The sequence below is a fragment of the Hippocampus guttulatus genome, chromosome 12 (assembly GCF_054856545.1).
Source record: "Hippocampus guttulatus isolate MCC_2025c chromosome 12, RoL_Hgut_1.0, whole genome shotgun sequence".
NCBI lineage: Eukaryota > Metazoa > Chordata > Actinopteri > Syngnathiformes > Syngnathidae > Hippocampus > Hippocampus guttulatus.
Genome location: NC_141272.1, coordinates 19,485,945 through 19,509,008, shown reverse-complemented (window position 1 = coordinate 19,509,008; position 23,064 = coordinate 19,485,945). Strand labels below are relative to the sequence as shown.

Genomic DNA, 23,064 nt, shown 5'->3' with positions numbered 1-23,064 from the left:
ATAGAGTTTAGCTGTATTTAACTTTTTTCGTACAATGTGTTTTTCTTCAAACTAGTGATTTTTAACTAGTTACTTATACACCATTAAAACGACTGGATCAATTTTGTAATTAAACTGTACATTTGAGGGTGCAGTACAATTTTTATTTACATTAACTGTTAAATGCAATTCCAGTGCAGAGGTGCAGGGTTTGATTCTGGCTTTCCTGTGTGGAATTGCATGTTCTCCCCGTGCCGTGGGTTTTCTCCGGGTACTCCGGTTTCCTCCCACATTCCAAAAACATGCGTGGCAGGTTGATGGAACTCTTCCAAATTGTTTCTAGCTGTGAGTGTGAGTGTGGATGGTTGTTTGTCTACGTGTGCCCTGCGATTGGCTGGCAACCAGTTCAGGGTGTACCCTGCCTACTGCCCATAGACAGCTGGGATAGGCTCCAGCACGTGGAGCCATTGTATTTTAATGGCGGTCATACTGGTGGTACTTTGGCAAATAAGAATTTATTGAGGGCAGCGCTTTGTGCGCAAAAGAATTGTAAGAACAACTGCACTGGACCATGTCAGTAAAAACAATACAGTACCTACTTTGGTTGGCACAAAACCTATACAATTCATGTGAAACACACAAACAAAAAAAGAAGTGGAAAAAGCCTCCATAAATGGACACTCGAATAATCAACGTGTGTCTTGTGTGTCTGGGGTGCAGGACACTTCGTGTGTGCGTGTGTGTGTGTGTGTCTCTCTCTCTCTCTCTCTCTCACACACACACACGCCTCCCTCCTTTGTCCCTCCCTCTCCCCCTCCCTCACCCTCGTACTAGTTGGGAGGTTTTGGTCTGCAGCAGCGGCAGTAAGCGGTGCACATCGCGGTGCGTGTGCCAATCTCCGGAAGAAAACGCATCACCTACTTGACGAACATTGGAGCGGATCTCAATCACCTCTCAGACACTTTTCCCTTCCTTGCCACCGGCGGTTTTGATTTACTCTCCACAGGTGAGCTCGCGCCGCACTCTTGTGCGTAATAGTTTAGGATATCATGCTGCTGACAGGTGGTCTTGGCAATGGCACTTTTGACAGTGTAGTCCAATTAGAATTTGGGGACTTAGCGAGAGAACAAGCACAAGTTACTGTTAGTCACTTTACGCACAAATGGTTCGAGTAAGCTGTTTGAATGGGGCACGTTAATGCGCATTTGAGTGAATAAGTAGAAACTTGAATGTTGCTGTTGGTCACGTATTTCTCTTTCATGCTGTTGTTCATCCTTGGCGTTTTTGTCGTCCAATCAAAGTGGCCATCGCACACAACCGTGGTTGCGTTTTACGCACACCCAAATATTTATCGATTATAATAGATTTGCGTCTCCTTCACAAGCAAAAGTTCTGAAAGTACATCGTGTATGTGTATGTGTGTGTGTGTGTGTGTGTGTGTGTGTGTGTGTGTGTGTGTGTGTGTGTGTGTGTTTGTGTGTGTGTTTACTCGCGCGATCGGTAGTTAGGGCAAGAAATGAACATCAGATAAAAAGTGAAAGGAAACAAATGTGAGGTATCAATATACCCACAAATTGTAAATGTACATTATGTATGTGTCACTTGTTAAAACTATGTGATCACGTTCTAAAGTTGTTGTGCCTAAAATGAATCCACCGGCACGAAAAATCCCAAATCCAAGTCTGATTTTCATACCCGTCGCCATACATTCCATTGCTCTCTCATTTGCCTATGGCAGCTGCTCAGACGAGTTGTGTCCCAGTACTCCTGCAGTAAGTTTTGGAACAATTTTGATGTTGTGATTGTCATTGCATCTGTAGAGAATTTAAAAACAAACAAACAAAACAAAAGATAAAAGTCGAGCCTGAACTCTGCGTTCATTGTGAAGGCAATTTATATTTTAACCATGATTGTGGCTTCAAAAGACACTTTGTCACGCTCGTGTACATAAGGTCCTTTGCTGCAGCCACCACTCTTTCAGAAAATGTTTTGAAAATCATTATACGATTCTATGCCAAACAGCAAGCCAACATACGGTGTGACTCATTGGGGATGGTAGTGGTAGTGGAGAGAGGTTTTAATTGAGGTTCGACGCCAATGTGCTGTATGTTATTATTAAACAAATAATGCAACTTTACACAGATTAAATTACACAGACATTAAACATATCTCCGTCAAAATACGGGTACAGTCAACATCTATACAAAACCTTTTGCAGCCCTCTCGAAAGAAGCCAGTTTTGGTGAGCAGCCTCCTGTTTTATGCAAATGACCATTGCTGTCCTCCACTGCGGGGAGTGCAAAATGGACAAAAAATTGCCACCGTTCTTTTGGGCCCTCAATAAAAATGTTAATCATTCCAAAAAAAAAAACCTCCAAGTGCCCAAAGTAGACTTGTCAATTTGCATGTGTATCTGTGCTTTGGGAGTATGCAACTGACTCACCGACAAACATAAATACCATGTGATGTCACATTCGGAGAAATAAATAAATAACAATAATACTGACAAGAATAATAATGGGCGGTACAGTGGAAAATTGGTTATCACGTCCACCTCACAGAGCAGAGGTGCAGGGTTCGATTCCGGCTCTGCCTTTCCTGTGTGGAGTTTTTCGTCTTGTCCCCATGCCTGCGTGGGGTTTTTCCGGCTATCCCGGTTTCCTCCCACATTCCAAAAACATGCATGGCAGTTGAATGGAACACTCTAAATTGTCTCTCGGTTTGATTGTGAGCGTGAACGGTTGTTGTTTGTCAATGTGTGCCCTGGGTTGAACAGCAACCAGTTCAGGGTGTACCGCGCCTCCTGCTCCAAGACAGCAAGGGCACGCCCCCCACATGCCCATGACCCTCGTGAGGATAAGCGGCTCGGATAATAATAATAATAATACATTCAATGAAGTGATTCCCGCACTAATTCAATTGGATTTGATGCCCGCAGTTCATACAAATACTAATGAATGAAATACAGTGACATCCCAGCACATGTTTGATTAGCTGAGAAGCTGTCCAGCTGTGCCCTGATCAAATTTGTCAAAATCGCGGAATGGTACCATAAGGCATGAGGTTCGACAGACTTCCTGCTACCAAATTTTCAACTGCGCTGGGCGCATGTGAAAGGACCCTTTACTACACTAGAATTCCCCGCTGGCAGCGCGGACGGGTCACCAAAATTGTCAAACAAGCAAGGCGAGCCTTGCGCCTGCACAAAAATCAGAATACACTAGACCAGAGGTCCCCAACCTTTTTTGCCCCACGGACCGGTTTCATGTCAGACAATATTTTCAGGGACCATCCTTTAACGCCGGATAGATACAACAATATAATATGATATGACCTGCATGAAAAGTGTGGTATTTTCGAAACATAATAAAAATAAACACGAATCATGACACGAGGAATGTCCTATCTGGCCGCCATATTATCTGGTCGCTACGGTAACATTTAAATGTGCCTTCAAAATAAGATACGCCACAAATAAAAAGTGCATGAAAAATCGCCGCTGATGATGCAGAGTAGGCTTGGTGCATGTGAATCTGCCGTTGAGATAAAGCCGCATTTTAAATAGGACTCCTCATACTGTCTATTAAATGTAGCCTTCTCTTTCTTGAAAGTCGTAGGCTCCTCTTCTGTCTCCTGACTGGGCCTTTTCCCCTTCCCGAAAAAACTTTTCAAAGACGTTTGTTTTTTATGCGGTAACCCATCACGTGACCGAAAAGCGCACATTCACCTGCATCAAGAGTGGCATACTGTAGACCAGGGCTCACCAAACTTTTTGAGAGTGAGAGCAACTTCATGTGTCCTGATTGTGTGAAGGGCTACCAAATTGATACACATCTGAAATAACATTTGAACAAATTACATTTAACAATACAGTATTAGAATGTGTTATTTTTAATACTTAATGATTTTAATTTTCAGGCTCTGATCATCTTTTAAAGATGTCTCACAATACTGCCCGTGTTTGCATGTTTAAATAATTTATACTAGCAAATCACAATCCTAGCACTGGCGGGCTATTGGTGTGGTCCTCATGGGCTACCTGGTGCCCGCCGGCACCACGTTGGTGACCCCTGCTGTAGGCTGATATAACAGAAAATCCGGTAATTTTTCAAAATGAAACATCTTTCAGTTTCCGAAATGATTAAAACAGAAGGAATGTAAGTCATTTATTCTTTCTGTTCGGCCCGGCACCGAATGACCTGCGAACCGATACCAGTCCGTGGACCGGCGGTTGGGGACCACTGCACTAGATGCTCTGTGCCGGATTGAAGTACACTTTCCTGGCCTTGGCATGACTTGGGCACACAACCTCGATACGGTGTCTATTCAAAGCTTGTTTCACACAACAAAATTAACTGAAACACTCAAAACAATTCGTAAAGTCAGGAATGTTGCAACCATAAAGTGTTTCATTAAGAAATGATGTCACAGGGCAGTGGCTCATCAGGCTGAAGTTCGTGGTGTTACAATTGAATTGAGAGACAGTTTAAGAGCCCGCCAGCGCATCCAACTTGCCATATAGAAACAATTGCCTGATAAAAACCTGTTTAGCTTTGTCTGACTGTTGACATTTTGGACAGGAAAACAAATATTTGAAGGACCAATTTTACACGTATACTGAGGATGAACATACTGAATGTATATTCATTCGCGAATGGCAGAACACAAGGCCATCGTTGCGTCAACTATCATCTCTTTACATCTTCTCCAGTCTAATGTCCTCCAATGGAGAATTGGGGGACATCTAATTGGGACCATCTGGTAGGGGTTTGGGATTACATTTTTCCCTGAGGGCTTAATCTTAACTATCAGCTATTTTTTGCAAAACTCTTCACAAAAATAAGAAAACCTTTTACCAAAATGGCAAAACATCATAGTTATTTTCTAAAAGCAAAAAGATATTGCTTCACTCTTCAAACCATTGAAAATATTGTGTTTTGGTATCAGACAATTAACAAAAGCCAATCACACAATGTCTCAAATACACATTAATGGGAAGAATGGAAAAACGCATCTGCTTTTGCTTTCTATCTGCACATGGAAGGCCATTGCATTGAGGTCATACATTTGTCATAATTCTGTAAACACACAGGGAATCAAATTTCAAGTACGGTGTTTACTGTCAACATGAAAACAAATACAAAACAGTGTTTATCCATGTTACAGTATTTGTTACAGTTTTTGCCCACTGCTTGAACACATTTTGCAAAACTGTGTCAAAACTCGATGTGCTAGCATATAAATCACACCACAGGGAAATAAACCTTTCACATCTATGTCAAATGGAAAGTCTGCACTCACAACCTAACAATCCTTTGTCAAAATGTCATTCTGAGGACACAATGGTACGCACTTGGCATCATAGCAATACACACTCTCAGATCAGTCTTCTTTCCATAAAATGCAGAAGTCATTCGTTTCCACTTTTTTAAAAATGTATTTATTTTTATTTACTTCCACAGAAGGCACTTATTCACAAGAACTAACTCAATACAAAAACATGACAGTAGAGTCTTTTCCAGTGGAGTCAATTCAGTTAAAGCAAAAAGCGCAACTCTGTGGGCTTTTGGATCCATGGATCTGTACTATATTTACCAAACAAAGTAATGAAACACCAACACATTCTCATGGTATCTTTTATGAAACTACCACTTTTGTCTGGAAAAAAAAAGGAATATTACCTGTAGACACCCTGCAATGCGGTCCATGTGATACGGTAACGTGATGTGCAATGTGTTTACTTGTCATGGATGAAATCGTGAAATGGCTCGGATTCGGATGTGCTCTCTGCCCAGACTCCCTCATAGTCAGGTCGTGGTTTATGATGTGATATACCAAAGTTGCTCTTAGGTCATTTGAAAGAAGAGTCCTTGCATGGCCTTTTTGACCACATCTTCCTCTGTCCCTCTGTCTTCCTCTTTCTCTGCCTCGAGCGCTCCCTACATCCATGCTGGCCAATTTCTCAAAATGGCTTAACTGAGTCCTTTTTATAGTGGTCTGATTGGTGTTCAATTTAAGTATTTTCGATTCAACAATGTGTGTTCTATTTTGAATAGATGTGTTTTCCCGGTGGTACACTGAGATTTGATTTTTGAACTAAGCGTATTATGTAGGAAATAGCGTGCAGTGTGCAGGAGCAAGTGTGTTGCCAAAAAAAAAAAAAAAAAGCTAGTGTATGTTCCAGAACCGCGACTTACGTACCAAGCAGCATTTTTGTTTAAGGAATGGTCACAACAACTTCAAGTTATGTTGCTTGGTTTCAAGCATGTGCCTACAGTGTTCAAGCAACAGGCAAAATATGTAAAACACACACACACACACACACACTCAAACAAAAAGTAATTTCACTGAGACGTAGAGTGAGAGAAAAAAAAACCCTAGTCTTCGTCATGTCCTACCTCCTGGTCATTCTATTTGATTACATGGCTCAGTATTGTGGCTCTGATGTCATCAGTAATTCTATTTCTTACTCGCCTTCCACCTTCACCTTCACGTGCTCCTCTTCCTCCTCTCCCTCTTGCCTTTTCACCTCCATGTATTCTTCCTCGGCCCCCTCTGAATCGCACTCTTCTCCCTCCATTGTACTCCGCACCGACAGCTTACCGATGGCTTATTTCTCGAGCTCAGGTTGATTGCAAAGTGAACTAATGATCTCAAAATGATTTACACTGTGACTGTGTGGGCAGACAGTTGGTAGAATAGTGTAAATAATTGCCATGAGTGTGTAGAGTTTTGCAAGGTGTGTGTCGATGGTTTAGAAATTGAAAGCAGTGAGTGGCGCATTACAAACTTACAAACTCAGTTCAAAGCGGCGTTTGTGCGTGTAGTTTTGCAAACTCTGTGAGTGGTTTTAAAATAAGATAAGAAACCCTCTATTTGTCTCACAATGGAGAAATTCCCAATTTACAGACAAAAAGTATATAAATAAATATAAAATATAAATACAAGCATATTAAAAATGGGTAAGTGGGGGTGAGTCCAGGTTTCCAGGACCGTCTATTCAATAGTCTGTGTGATAGATATTAACTCATTCAATCCCAGCCATTTTCACTGGAGCAACCCTCTCAATCCCAGCGTTTTACTGGATTCATTCAACACAGTTATTATGTTCAAGGGAGTAGGAAGAAGTAAAAAACCTATCTAGATTATCTGGATTTTGACTGCTCTTGCAAGGCTCACAGAATATTTGGTTCTAATGTTTTATAAACATGGAGCCTACCAAAATAAAGATAGAAATTTGTTTCTATCTTTTTCCATTCTTCAGCAATCGGCATTACAAAATGGCTAAGTTTCATGAAAATGGCAATTCCTGGGCAAAAAATGGAGAAAACAGCTTTTTGTAAAAGCATGCATTTCAAACATGTGAGGCACCACTGCCACCTACTGGTCGCTTTTTTACATGATTTACAATGCAAACTGCTTATTCTCATTCACAGATTGCATCAGACGCTCCTCCTCTCTATGACGCAAAAAAAAAGACTTAGAAGTACAAGTATGTCCTTGGTAGGCGGGGCCTAACTTTAAAAAGACGTACAAGTACGTCTTGTGGAATGAAAGAGTTAATAGTTTTGCAAATTTTGCCACAAGAATCACTGTTAGAGTTTCAGCAAAAGAACTGTAACAGGTGCAAATAATTCTACAAGCTAAACAATTGTTCATGAATTTGCACAAATGTTTTGAACAGCAGTCATACGACCACAACCCTTTAACCCTTTCAGGGACAGCGGTCACTAGAGCGGACAGCTTATCATGTTATCATTATTGGTGCATGAAAGGGTAAAAGTGGAGCCCATTCAGATTTCATTGAATTTTATTTTGAGAAGAAGTTACCTTATCACTGTTAAGGAATCTATTCCTTACTGTGATTTTTTTTAGCCCCTCTCTGTTGTTGGTTCTGTTCAAACACTTGAAAAAAAAATAATGTAGAATGCTGTTGAAGGTATTTCCTGCTTATTGTGATTACAATGACCTTTAGTGCCCCTTATCCCCCACCTCGGGAGAGTCCATGAATGCCGTCAAGTTCCCCCGGGGAGGGACTCTTATCTCAAGATTTAAGCACAGCGGGAGAGGTCTGGACTTTTCCAACATGCCAAGATCGAATTGCATCAACCTTTCTTTGTTTCCGGGATGGAGGCGTAACTCTCCGCCTCTCATTATCATATTGTCTCCATATATTCTCATGACTGTATTTTTTCTGGGCTTCCTGATGAAATCTAAAACTCTCAGGAGCCCGAATCGATTCGTAAACTGCAGAAAAGAAAAACAAAACCTTCAAAGGTACTGTTCATCGTCTCCAGCCTGTATTTAGATAACCAACATCCTCATCATCCGAAATTAATGAACACACAGAGGATGAGAAAGGCCGACTCTCCCCCAACATCACCAAGCCACTGATATAAACTCGTCAATTAGAGGATCTGTGTCGCAATTGGCATCGCCAAACGCAACTCCTCCCCGCCCTCATGTCGACAACTTAACGGAAGTCAATGCTGGCCACACACGCCAGCTGACGCTAAATCTGTACTAACACTGCAGCTCTGCTTATCTTTTGTTTTTCGACATGGTCGTTCTTGTGTAGTCTGGCGCTGGACTCGGGCCAGCCTCGCTGCCATTTCTTGGGTGGAGAAACTCAGCATTGGTAGCAGTTATGTAAATTCCGGAAATGCCACAATTTGTCGACATGCGGAAAAGCATACTCACAGACATATCCTCAGAAATAGGCAGACAAACGCTCACTTATTTAATCTGACAAGTGATCAGTGGCCATGCAGTCCAGAAACCCAACTATATGTACACAAACAATGAACATGTCAATTTTCCAGCCTTATCAACAACTGTTGGGGAAGAGGGCCCATGGGAAAAAAATATGTTACCCCGCCAGGTGATGATTTCCCAACTATGTGAAGAGAATACTTTCAAAGGTGTACAATATAAACAAGTTGGGTTGTAGAGCTTGTTTTTTAAAAGAATAAAGGTGTCTCGGAAAAGCTGCCAAAGTGAAATGTCTCATGAGATACATGCTTTCCACGTATGTGTCCAGTGTCCATGCAATTGCAATGTGTGTGTGCGCGCGTGCGTGTGTGTGTGTGTGTGGTGTGTGTGTGTGTGTGCGTGTGTGTGTGTGTGTGTGTGTGTGTGCTTATGCTTCAGCATAAGTTACCCTCAGATATCAGAGGCTGTCATGTTCAGTAAATAGCCATTCATCACACAAAGCATTCTCTGATGGAACTCACAAGATCCAATCCATTATCCATACCCTGGTTTTCTGGTATGTGTGTGTGTGTGTGTGTGTGTGCGTGTGTGTGTGTGTGTGCGTGTGCGCGTGTGTGTATTTTGCCATAATTTATTGTAGTGTTTAAGGAGCTGTGGCACCAGGGAGTGCACATGCATTTCAAAAGCAGAGGAGAGTAGTTGCAAAGAGAGGAGGCATATATCTGAATCATGGAATCATGTAATCCAATAACCTGTGCATTATAATAAGTAGAGGTAGAGGGAATATGTGCTCATCCATTAAGTACATGAAACTGATGTCATGATATGTATTTTTCTCCTCACAGACTGAGCACGTGTACCAAAGTGGAGGTTTGATTGATGAAAATTTGGATGGACGGTGACATCTCACTGATACACTTCATGGTTGAATTTCCACAATTCTTACTCCTATTTTCTGCCCTTTTGGATGCCCAATTCGCTTTGAACCGCACAGCACTTTGTCCCATGATTAACACTATGAGGAGGGTCCGAATCCCTTATAACCAAGCGACAGAAACTTGAGGGCACTAATGACAGTAACGTTCTTTATGTAGATGCTACACTCAAGGCAAGATGTAAAATGTTCAGTGTATTCAACTATAACTTTGGTATACATACAATTACAGTGCGGTACTAGAAGAATGTGGATGGTGTTTGTGCAAGCGCCAAATACAGTTTATGTCCGTACTGCAGGTGCATGCACGACAAGGCAAGGAAAGCATTTCGGCCTCCACCGACGACTCATTGAGCCTAAAAGGTCAAAGGCCAGTGTTGAGTCTTCAGACTCGGCAACCGCAGCAAGATCAGGTGTAAGTGATGGTCTTCATAGCTGAGCAGGTTGACTCTGGCTGACCAATAACCCCGTCCATCCAGATGTAGACACTCACACTGGTTCAAGCACGACTTATCTGGCAGGTGCTGTCATTGTGGGATGTGATATCGCCTACAGGCAGTATGGGCAGTGGATTAGTTGGAACAGACAGCCCTGGACTATTTGGATGTACAGTACCTTTCCCTTGTGGGCTTTCACAAATACATTGTTGAGCATTCTTTTTTTTTGTTGTTGTTTATTTATTTATTTACTGTATTTATTTATTTTTAAACGGACTTCATAAAGATGTTTTTACGACTGCAACCATAGATGTGGAAAGCTGATTTAACGTTTCATCTAACCGAGATTTACCGTATTGGCCCGAATATAAGACGACCCCGATTATAAGACGACCCCCTCTTTTTCAAGACTCAAGTTTGAAAAAAGACTTTTTGAACACCAAATTAATTTTTATACAGAAAATAATTACAGTACATCTGAAACAAATGATTAAAACAATATATTTGAGAGAGAAAGCATGTTATTTTGCCTCATTCAAATCTTAATATCTGAGCATTTAAATATGTAAACTAAAGTGCAATCACATTCGTAAATGAATGGCTTCTGGTTTTTGAAATGTAAATTACATCATAACTTCTCCTCGGCTGCCGGTTAACCTGGCTTATCTTCGACCCACTTTTCTCCAGATTGTCGCTACGTTTCTCCATTTTCTGTTATCTCTTCTATTATTTTCTTCTCTTTTCTTTCTTACCACTATTTTTTATTTTTCTTCTTCGTGCTATTGCTATTTTTATTTTTTATTCTTCGTGACGGGTTCACTTTGGCATGGGGAGTCAAGTTCAGCTTTCGCTTCAATGATATTTGGCTCCATCTAGCGTCGTGAATGGGTATAATGTCTAGACCCCGAATATAAGACGACCCCCACTTTTTCTGTCTTATTTGAATGCAAAAAACACCGTTTTATATTCGGGCCAATACGGTAATTTGTTGTGCTGACAGCGTACTATGACTGTTCCCTTGGTTACAACATGGATCTGGATGAAACCGTTCCTTCTCTTAGGATACATGGATAATCGTCATTCAGCCAATGATTTCTCTGATGACAAAGGTTGATGTTTTTGTTTCCTCTCTCTGAGTGCATTTTATGTTGAAGCACACATTTACTGTGGCAAAACCATCCCCCCAACTTCTGAGCTCTTATCTCTCGTTTTTCCATCCAAAGTGGTGAGTCATCATAACTTCCCTCAGAAATAACGATTAACCCAACAGGTTTCGCTGCCACACAATAGAATTAGGTAGAATATGTGTGAAAACTGTGCCAAAAGTTTTAAATCCGGGCTGTTCAATATTTCTCTCGCTCCTTAAAGCCCCCTGAATCATTCTTATTTTCATCAGCAGGTGACCTGGAACTGGTTGGGGAGGAGGAGAACAAATGGAAAGGGAGCCAGGAGAAAGAGGATGATGCAGAATGGAAGTCCTCATTCTGCCGGCTTGCGATTTGAAAGGAACAAACGTAGCCTAAGAAGTCCGCATCATCCGTGTTTTGCCCTGTGTGGCCTCTCTCTTTATCTCAGTCGGAGTCATGGTCTTAATCTGAACACAAAATAAATCCCCTTTAATCCCTTCCCCCCCGCAGCCGTCTGCTATTGACATCTAATTCACAACGCCCAATTGTCATGGAGAAGACGTACTCACTCACCGCGCACTATGATGAGTTCCAGGAAGTGAAATATGGCGGCCGATACAGCAGTGACATCCTCAGTAATGGTATGACCCTTCACTTGGGTGGCAGTCTGGACCGTCACATGACGCGTGGGCGGGGTGGCACCTGGTCAAATGGTCGCAACAGAGATGCAGGCAGGGCTAGCAGCAGTGGCGGGCTCCCCCGATGGAGCCGGAGGGAGATTTGCCTCCTTTCGGCTTTGGTCTTCGCAGCGGGCATGTGTGTCATTTTGGGAAGCATGCTCGCTCTAAAATACATTTCGCTGGAGGCCCAGCAAGACCCGCAGTGCAGGCAGGACTGCCAGCGGAGACGCGTCCTGTTGCGGGCAGCGCGTTTTGTGCAGGCCAACATTGACCCCACTATCCAGCCCTGCCAGGACTTTTACTCCTTCGCGTGTGGAGGTTGGTTGAGGCGTCACGCCATCCCAGAGGACAAGCTCAGCTATGGAATCATTACGGCCATAGGAGAGCACAATGAAGAAAAACTGCAGCGCATCCTTCTGGACCCCATTCAGAGGCGTGAGCCTGACTCCGCAGAGCGCAAAGTCAAGGAGTTCTACAGATCTTGTGTCAACATCCAGGAGATCGACAAGCTGGGCTCCGACCCCATGATGGAGGTGATCGACAGCTGCGGAGGGTGGGATCAGGCTGGTGCTCCTCCTGGTGCTGCTGGCTGGGAGAAAGAGGGTGCCCCACAAAGACCAGATTTCAATGAACTGCTTTATAGGACGCAGGGCGTGTACAGCACTGCTGTGTTCTTCTCTCTCACCGTCAACGTGGATGACAAAAACTCTTCTCAGAATGCAATCAGGGTGAGAAACGGTGTCCATTTCTAAATTGTGCGTGTATCTGTGTGTGTGTGTGTGTGTGTGAGATTATGCGAGAAGGTTAATCCTCTCTGACAGCACAGTCTATTCACACAGAACTGACCGTTAATTAGGATATTTTTATGCGGCCGTTATTGTAGCAAAACCATTTCCAGATGCGTCTTTCACTCCACAAATATGTAAAAAGAATCCGTATCTGTAACCACACTAACAAATGTGTAACATTATTTGAAAAATGGGTGACTCAAGTCACAGATGACGAGAACCGACAGATGCGTCACCGAAGTCGCAAATGTGTGACGAAAATCTACAAATACGTAACTGGAGTCTTATTCGTGTGACAAAAACCTACAAATGTGTACATTGGTTTGCATGCCTAAGCACATGGTTAAATGCGCGAATAGATCTGTAATGTAAATTAAATCAATAAAAGCAACATTTTGAAAAAAACATTTTGATAAAAGACAAATATATAATATAGCCATTGAATTGTAAAATAACGTAGTAGTAATAAATGTGTTATTAACCTTTTTTAATAAGTACATATTTCATAATGTTTATTCTGGGGAGGCCTGATGGTCGACTGGTTAGCGTGTCGGCCTCACAGTGCAGAATTCGTGGGTTCGATCCCGGCCCTGGCCTTCCTGTGTGGAGTTTGGATGTTCTCCCCGTGCCTCTTCGGGTTTTTTCCAGTTACTCCAGTTTCCTCCCACATTCTAAAAGCTTTCATGGCAGGTTAATGGAATACTGTACTTGAAATTGTCCCTAGGTGTGAGTGTGAGCACGAATGGTTGTTTGTCTACAGTATGTGTGCCCTGCGATTGCCTGGCAACCGGTTCAGGTAGTCCCCCGCCTTTTGCCCAAAGACAGCTGGGATAGGCTCCAGCATCCCCCGCGACCCTTGTGAGGATAAGCGGATCTGAAAATGGATAGATGGATAATGTTTACTATAACAATGTTGTAAATTTCTTGCTTTCCAAAGATTAAAAAAAAAAGAATTAACATGTTTTTATAAAGTCGATTTTTATTTATGTCCTTTTCCATAGTGGCCTTTTTTACCTTTTCAGCACAATTACTTGGTCTGTCAATCAAAGTTAGTGGGATTGGACCTCTGAGTGTGGTCACCAGTGTTACCATTTGGTAGCATCAATGCTGGACTGTTATGTGCAATCATAGACACCAAAAATACCCTGCTGCTGCAGCCCTCTCTCAGCCTTACGTTACTATCCAAACGCTTTGCAGTCTCCCTGAGTCACTCTGAAGCCGAATTCTCTCCTGCAGCCAATCTGTCTCTTGGCCCTCAAGCTTCTCAGCATTAGTGATAAGGCAAGTCTCTATGCTTGAATCGATACTGCAAGTGCTCATTTCTATGTAAAGGATCATCCAATCACTTAACTGGCTGCGCCTCATGTGATTTGATTGACAGACCAAGTCATTGTACGGGAAAAACGACATAATGAAAAAGGCCATTGTGGAGAACGACATTAGGAAATGAAAATGGACTTTGTAAAAAAAGAAAAAAATGTTGTTGTTTTTAAATTCATCAAATCTTGGAGAATCTATCCATCCATCCATCCATTCATTTTCTAGTCCGCTTTATCCTCACAAGGGTCGCGGGGGTTGCTGGAGCCTATCCCAACTGTCTTCGGGCAGTCGGCGTAGAACACTGGTTGCCAGCTAATTGCTGTAATAAGCCGATTAGAAAATGGATGGATGGATGGATGGCTGTCCCATATATGTGACTGCAGTCACGTATTTGTCAATTATAGTTGTTATTTGTGACCTCAGTCGCACATTTGTGGATTCGCATTGCACATTTGTGACTGCGGTTACACATTGGGATTCTTTTTACATACCTGTGAGTTGAAATATGCATTTGTCAATGAATTTGCTACAATAATTTGCCCGGTATATGTTTATAGTGGTTCTTAACCTTGAGGGACCGAACCCAACCAGTTCATACGCACATTCACCGAACCCTTCATTACTGAAAAAGAAAATTGATTTTTTTACAAATTCAAGACATATAAAACCGCGTTTATTAAAAACAGAAAAAAAAGTAAACAGAATTAGTACATAATCATAAAGTATACATTTTTTTAATTGTGCATAAAATGAACTGGCTGATATCACTGACTGCAGTGATATCAGAACTAATTGACACGTTGAGTCAGGTGTGTTTTATCCTCCATGGCAGAGGCTCTGTCGAACCCCTGAGACTGATTCACCGACCCCCTAGGGTTCGATCGAACCCAGATTAAGAACCACTGGTTTAAACAATGGAGTTCGACCTTATCAAACAGAACTGTTCCTCCGTTTAACATGCGGCACATATCCAGGATCAAATAGTGTGACTGTGACAAATGCTTTTTTCCTGGTTAAAGAAGAGAAGGAAAAAAGGGCGGGCAAACACAATTAATTGAAATTCGTCGCTGCTGCAAGTTTCAAACCCAAACTTCAGACAAAGATAATTATTGGAACATATTGAAAGATTTTAATCATTTCGTGACATTGTTAAATTTGAATTCTAACGACACCTTATATGTGTGTGTGTGTGTGTGTGTGTGTGTGTGTGTGATACACACACACACACACACACACACACAAACACACAAATACATACAAACAGGTGTTTATAAAATCCAGAGACCCAGCCAATCCACTCAATGGGATGATAATCGAATCGATTGGTAGACGGTATATTAGCTTGTAAATATCGGCACTTTTGTGACCGTGACATTGTATTGTGTGTCTGACGACTGTGTAGATTGATCAGGAGGGGCTCACGCTGCCTGAGAGAAGCCTTTACTTGGGTCAAGATGAGGACAGTGTCAAGGTAGAAAGCGCTGCTTTTGTTGATTGGGAGCCTCTGTCATTCATTTTGCTCCACCGTTTGCCGACGGCACTTTCCCTTCCCCTTCTACTCTTCGTTCCCATTGGACTGCATCCTATTTTCGAGCCCCTTTGCGATATGATGCCTTTCTTCACCTTTCAACCGTTTGTCTTTTCTTCCTTTCTTCCCTCACTTTTCCCATCTGTTCTCTTCACTTGCCTCACTCATCTGCATTAAACCACCTGCTTTTTTTTTCCTGTGTCCCACTGTGCTTTTGTCATCCTTTCCACCTCGCCACATGTCAAGCCGTCACCAGCTGTTATTGATGATACTCCTCCCCTCGATCAGTGCTGAAGTCATTGTGCCTTTCAGATCTTGGCGGCATACAAGGCCCTGATGGAGCGCTTACTAAGCATGCTGGGAGCTCACAACGCTACACAAAAGTCCAAGGAGATTATACAGCTGGAGACTCGTCTAGCCAATGTGAGCTGATTCTTTGTGTGTGCATGTGTGTGTGCGCACGCACGCACACGCAGCAGTTTATGTGGAAGCATACGCTTGTGTGTGTGCAGTGTTCAGTAAAATCTCTCTCCAGATCACCATGTCAGAATATGATGACCAAAGAAAGGACGTCAGCACGATGTATAACCGCATTACACTCAGGCAGCTGCAGCGCACTGCACCTGGTGTGAGTACTGTATACACACGCACATGGGCGCACATACGCACACACACACACGCACGCACACAGCCCAAGTGAATCACAAAAGTGTCCGCCCTGCAGGACTTAAGATTGAGGCTTGAATGCAAGAAGGAGGAAAGAGTATAAGCGGACATTGGAGGGTGTTAGACATGATGGCAGGAGGAGGAGGAGGAAAGGTAAATTGGATTTCGAGCGAGGAGAAGAAGGAGGAGGCACTACCCTGAAGCAGTGCGCATGCTGACAGAAGATCCTCAAGATGTTCTGTGGTTAGAAGGGACAGGCACATGCGGGGGAAACGAAAGATAAAATGCCTGATTTCAAATTCTCAGCTAAAAAAAAAAGAGATTAAATATATAGTGTGTATGAAAAATAACATACTCTGAGAGTGAATTTGCAACCCTGAAAATGGGGCCAAAGATGCAGACTGAAATGTGAACAGATACAGAAGCATAAGAATTAGTCCGACAATTGGATCTGGAGGATGCTGATTAATTTAGGATGCAAATTTTGTTTACATGATGCGTAATTAAGAGGCTTTACTCACTGATTCCTCAAAATGAATTTGTGGAAGGCAGATGCTCTGAACCACTCTTGATCTTTTTTTGTTTGGTCTTTGCTTTAAACTCTTTGCACCCCAAGGCATCTTTTGTCAAATACGTAAACACGGTGTCGTTAATTTAATTAGATCTTGTCAAAAAAAAAGGTTTTTAATTTAACTACTATTATTAATGGGAAACTGTCACATTTTGCGGACTTCTTGAAGATTTTTTAAAATTCATCGTTGTTATTGAAATTATATATTCTACAGTCCAGGCTCCCTAATTCTAATTAGTTCAAATTCTAAAGAGTTCTAACCATCACCTTGCCCAAATTAAATGACGTTCATGGCTTCTGATGTTGGAGTGCTACGTTGGCCTGACTCGAGCGCAGGTAGCATGAGTTCGGTTTCTACATGCAGCCATGGGAAGAAATCTCATAAAGAGAGTTAGCAGAATCAGTATTGTATAACAGTATGCAATATCGACTGTGAATATTGACTTATGAATCTATGCCTTGGTTTTCATTAAGGTAATGATTCAGCCTAGAACAGACAGACGTATTGTAATGAAGTCTGTGATTATGCATTCTTAAGTACTGTATTATTCGGCAGTATAATAGAGCGTCTGACTTACTGGGTTGGTTTAAAACATGACATTGTAGTTGGTTAAAAAAAAAAAAAGAACTGAGATTTGGAGAGGTGAAAAAGTTTGAATACATTTGCAAACATACTTCACTCCCTTTCTCGTATGGTTTCGAAATGATTTGGTTCAATGTATTTCATGATTAAATTGTTGCTTTCTTAACGCACTAACTGTGTGGGCTGGTGTGTTCAATCTTCTGATTGTGGACTGAGCACCATGGATGTTTATTCCCTAGAATTGGCTCTGTTTCTGATGATGAGAAAACCGAGACACACAAAACAACACAGTGAAAACAACGCTGTGATAAGCAGAAAGAAAAAACACATTTGAGAATGGAAATTGGCTGTTGGAAGACATAATTGTAACGTGATATACTGTTGTAAATAACATGAGAAATGGGCCCCATCAGTAAATGTTCCCGCTCCATCATTTTCCAGTTACTGTCAGTCCGTCATTATTTCAATCCAAACCAAAACTATCATCGTCGATCCGTCAATCTCGCTTCTCTAAATTATAGTCCGTCACCAGTATTTTAGAACCGTCATGAAATTTCACCCGTCCGTCATCGTTATTTTAACCACACTCCTGTCTCTGCAAAATCTATCCACAATCATTTTTGATGTGGTTAGAGCGAACGCAGGCTCTCTCTTTCTCTTTCAGGTTTGTCCTTCTTCTCTTTCTTCTTCTTCCCCCCCCTCTTCGTTTAATGGCCGATTAGCGCTCTTTGCTTCATACCGCCACCGACTGTACAGGAACCGCAAAGGGAGTTGGCTGGCCGAGTTCCAAGACAATACATGTTTACTCGTAGAGCACTTTCACAACCTCTGCAGCTGTAACAAAGCGCTTTACAGATCATACGAAATAACAGTTACACAATAGCACACATAACACAAAGCATTGACAATTATACAATCCTATCAACTATTCGTGCATGCGCTTCGTTGTTTGAAGCAGTTCTTGATGAAAGAGGAGAGATTCACTCCTTTCACCGGTGCATCAGAGACGTCACGATCACAGCGTGCATGGACACAACAACTGCTCGTTCACTTTCAAACTTAGCTTGTAGCAGGCGTGTGTGGCGTACACACGTCTGCTACAAGCTAAGTTTGAAAGTGAACGAGCAGTTGTTGTGTCCATTGGCAAATAGAGAGAATTGTTCAATTCTTCTGGCCCATTTAGATCCGCTTCAATTCCAAGCGCCTCCTCTCAGTTCCAAACACATACGCACTGCGCGCCGACACTCCTGTCTCCTCATTCTCACCTCCACCAGCCATCTATCCAGCCACACCGACACAGACTGTCCCACAGCAGCGACATCATCGCTGAACAAAACAGGGCTGTGAAAAGTGCTGCCCATTGCAGGCAGAAAAAAACACACCCCGCCCTACGGCCGTAAAGCGGCGACAGTCATAAAGCGCCAACATTGAAGCTTTTGGAGATGACTGCCATCTTGGAAAAAAACCCTAAAAACTTGGGAAAATGTTAACTATCTACTACCGGTCAAAGCTGAGCGTTTCTGGCGACGCGTTTCCATGTATAGTCAATTCAGTCCGCTCGAAGCAACCCCTGTGGGTGTTTACCCCCATGTACAAATGCACGAGAAACACGGCACGTGTTTCCGTCAGCAAAACGGGAGTCTGTCAATGATGGACTGAGAAGGTCAGTCGGTACTGACGATTCCGGTGATGAACTGAAACCCACTTCATTCTCCACTTAGTCTGTCAGTTTTTCAAAGTTTTCCTGTCATTCGTCATTCACCAGCAAACCGGGATTGACTGACGGAATGCCCACCTCTGGTAAATAACATGACTCAATTCCGATTTAAAGCTTGAAGCACCAAGTAAATAAAGGGACTCACATTTTGGATTCATCAAAGTCAATCAAATAATTCCAGCATCATGCATTATGAAAGAAATAACATTTTACACTCATTTTCTGACCACAGCTTCACTGGAAACGCCTGCTGGATAAAATCTTCCATGACAGCTTCTCTGAAGACAAGGAGATCGTTGTGCTTGCCACAGATTACATACAAAAAGTGTCCGACATCATCAAGACCACATCGAAAAGGTAAAAAATAAGTGAGTAGGAAAGAGAGTGGGGAGGTTGTGAGGGGTTGCATTTAGGGGCAAGCCCACTAATGATTTCCAAAATCGATTGTATTTGATATATGCATTTTTGGGTTGGTCCTTTTATGAGTGATTTTTTTAAGACTGCTTTGTGCAATGTGATTGTATAGAGCAATTGCTTGGTCTTTTCTTTGGAGCTGTCATCTAACTCGTTTTTCAGCCTTCTGTGCATGCACATTTGAGGATGCTACTGCACACCAGTTCCTGTTGAATTACCTTCCAGTTTCCCATCAGCTGATTATTATTGATCCACCCACACTGTTCTCACACTTGCACACGCAGGCATACACACACATTGTTCTTTCCCCTTCTTGCTCTTGACAAGCTGCGGGGCTACACCACGTCAAGATGTGTGTTGGAGCCACTGACAGCTCGCCAATAGTCACGGTGCTCTACACAACAACACTCAAGCTGCACGCATGACTGACTGACTGGTGGGTGTATTACTTCCTTGCCATCAATGTGAAAATATGGGTTGGTGTCATTTGTGTCATACACCCACATACATAGATACATATGTCAGCCATGGACAGTAAACTCCAGCTCCATTAAGGCTTCCGGGGAAAAACACAGTGTACCTCAAGAAGTATATCTCCCATGGAACCCTATAACATGAAAACGGATCCATTTTGTGACATATGCTACACATTATTATGTTCCTACATTTCGACACTCACTCCTTCATTTCGACCCCAGTTTAATCAAACAGGACACAACATCGTTCTCACATTCTACAGTTTCAGTAGCGCAACTGAAAGCGCGTTCTCAGTTCTTCTACTCGAGTCTGAAGTATACCTTGACACACACAGAGTCACACTGACTAGTGGCGAGACGCTGCAGGCACACATACACACGCACTAATCCATTCAGGATGTCCAAACATGGGTATAGTGTACGAACACGATTCCTACATGAGTCTCTTTTGCAAGAGGTCAAGCGACAAGAAATGGTCGCGCTATCCATCCATTTTCCAAAGTGCTTATCCTAGTATTGATATAACTTGTATTGAGACTTAGTTATGCTTAAAATGACCTCGGTGCTAAAATAAAAGCAATAAAGTAACAGCTGATATTATTCGCGTCACAAATTTCAACAATGTTCTATTTATATGTTAATGTATTTCTGACATACCTACACCATGTAACTTATGATCTCAGGTCTTGGATGCGTGGTTTTGCCATCATTGGCTGCTACAGTGAGGCACTTGCATGCATTTGTACGGCACAGTTTTTATGGCAGATACTTTTTTTTTTTAATGCGAGTTTAGGCCATCGGTGGAAATTGAACCTGCACCGTCTGCCGAAACGTAGCAACATGTACGACTCCACAAGTGCAGGATACTCATTGACTGACCCCAGTCAATGTGATTTTTTTTTCAATGCCTTTTTTTTCTTTTTTTTACTGGATGAAGGACATGATTTGGGAAGATTTGTCCATCAAAGGTTGGAGGGATGAGTGCCACAATGTCACTTCACTTGCACAAGCCGAAAAATGGAATGTGTCAGCTGTTAGAGCTACTCATCTACAAAGCTTGGTCATGGAGCCCCCTAATGTATCGTAGCATCTCTGACAAATCTGTCAAGCTGTTCTCATCAGCCAGCAGAAGTCATCCTTTACCAAATGCACTAAACATGTTTGGCCTTTGCAGAGAAAGGTGGGAAATGAAACTGCTCATTTGATTTGGCAGCAAATGAGTTTGCCTGTTTTATGTACCAATTATTGGAAAACGTAATTCCAAACATGTTCTGGATGAACTGCCAGAACCATAACATCCTGGTCCACTAGCCTAATGTCCAGCATAGCATCACTGCAATCATGGATTTTTCGTTTTAGCAGAATTGAGACCCCCCCAAACTATCCCGATTGCCCTCTCAGGCTGAACTATCGTGTTGACATCGGCCTGTTTGGTTTGTGTTTTTACCCTGTAGCATTCTGTTTTCTGCTATGTCAACAGTAGACAGATAATAAATCCTGTTCTTTTATTTCAGACAATTTTTTTTTTTTTAAGTTTGTTATTTACCTGGCATTTTTGTGCGGAAGTCTTTCACCTTCTTCAGAGTGTCACATGATGGTGTGTGACTTGTCTTTATCAGCTGATGTTCAATGAAGGCGTGGCTCAAGAGGAAAAAACACATTACGGACTAGAAAAGGGCCAGAATCATTCACACTGAAAACAACAAGCACCAGCGTTGGATCAGGGAGATTATCGAGATTGTTCAGTTTACAGATCTTTGAAATGAACTCCAAAGAAGTGTCATGCTTGTCTTTTGGTCATGCATATGATTTTGTACACTGTGACTGCAGAAGTGTCAAAAGTATTTATCTTAGTTACTCAAGTAGAAATATAGATATTGGGATTTAAAAAGACTTCAGTAGAAGTTGAAGTGTCAACTGCAGCTTTTTACTGAAAATGTAAAATTACTTAAAGAATAAAAGTAAAAGTAAAAAAACAAAGAGAAAACAAAAGGCAAATATTCTCTTTTCGATATGTTCTATCTGCCCTGATAGTCGAAACACGGTTTTTGGATTGATCTCACATTCGTGTAATCATGATAATTAATCAGATGAATCCAGCCCACGCCCACATTTTTAACTTGACTTTAAGGACAAAAGCTTGGGCTGCATCATGGGGGCAGATTGTCCATCACCCCACCTGAACATATAGTTTATTTTCTAAAAGACATAAAATTATGTGTACGTGTTGCCGTTCCTTGAGATCCCGGGAGAAAATTAAAATAGAGGTCCATGAAAAAAAACACATTAAGCAAATCACAAAGTACATCATTAATAAAACTCTGGAATACTGCAGGTGCGTTGGTCAGACCAAACGACAGGACCAAGTTTTCGAAATGCCCCAAAGGTGACTTCAAAGCAGTCTTCCACTCATCCCCTTCCCGAATCCTTATCAAGTGGCAAGCTCTGCGTAGGTCTAATTTTGTGAAAATCGTTGCGGATTGTAGAGATGCAAACGCAGAATCCAATAAAAGAAGTGAATACCTATTCACACGAGAGCGTATAGACTTTATAGTATAGATTTTTTTGAGAAAGAAAAAGCTGTCTCCGACTGGTGATTTGTATGGCCTGCCATATTAATTTTAAAAAAAAGAAAAAGAAAAAAAGAAAAAGAAATCAAAAAGAGTGGGCCTCATCAATAGGTTTCTCAGAAAGTACAGTAAAGGTTCACGAGTTCTTGAGCAATCTAGCATTTTCCCTCATTGCTGCAGCTCAAGCCAGTTGGTTAGGAAAATAATAATAATAATAATAATAATACATTTTATTTATAAGCGCCTTTCAAGACACCCAAGGACACTTTAAGAGACCAAAAGGCAAGAATAGGACCTTCAATGTGAATGAGCAAGGCACATTCCTCGCCCAGTGTTTCTTTTCTCACAAGTCTACCCAAACTCAACCCATCTGGTCCTCCCCCACCAATTTTCTTGTCCTCCTTTCCCTCGCCACAGCCCACTCTCTGCCGTCTCCAGCCACTGCGGTGACTGCAGCCGATCCCATTAGCCAGATGAGCAAACCTCCAATGGAGGAGAAAGCATAATGACAACACCAGAATTGCTCACACACATTTCTCCCCTCACCATTACTCCTGCTCCG

General features: G+C 42.1%; 1 protein-coding gene across 1 annotated transcript in view; it reads left to right on the top strand.

Annotated features, from left to right (window-relative positions):
* Nucleotides 1-847: 847 nt before the first annotated feature.
* The window catches only part of ecel1 (endothelin converting enzyme-like 1), a 52,709-nt gene continuing 30,492 nt past the window's right edge, over nucleotides 848-23,064 (top strand). Inside the window, exons 1-6 of the mRNA XM_086126346.1 lie at nucleotides 848-985; nucleotides 11,459-12,597; nucleotides 15,380-15,448; nucleotides 15,818-15,928; nucleotides 16,041-16,133; nucleotides 19,275-19,399. Coding sequence (XP_085982472.1) covers nucleotides 11,740-12,597; nucleotides 15,380-15,448; nucleotides 15,818-15,928; nucleotides 16,041-16,133; nucleotides 19,275-19,399 — 1,256 coding nt within the window. The 5' untranslated portion in view covers nucleotides 848-985; nucleotides 11,459-11,739. The remainder of the gene's footprint in view (nucleotides 986-11,458; nucleotides 12,598-15,379; nucleotides 15,449-15,817; nucleotides 15,929-16,040; nucleotides 16,134-19,274; nucleotides 19,400-23,064) is intronic.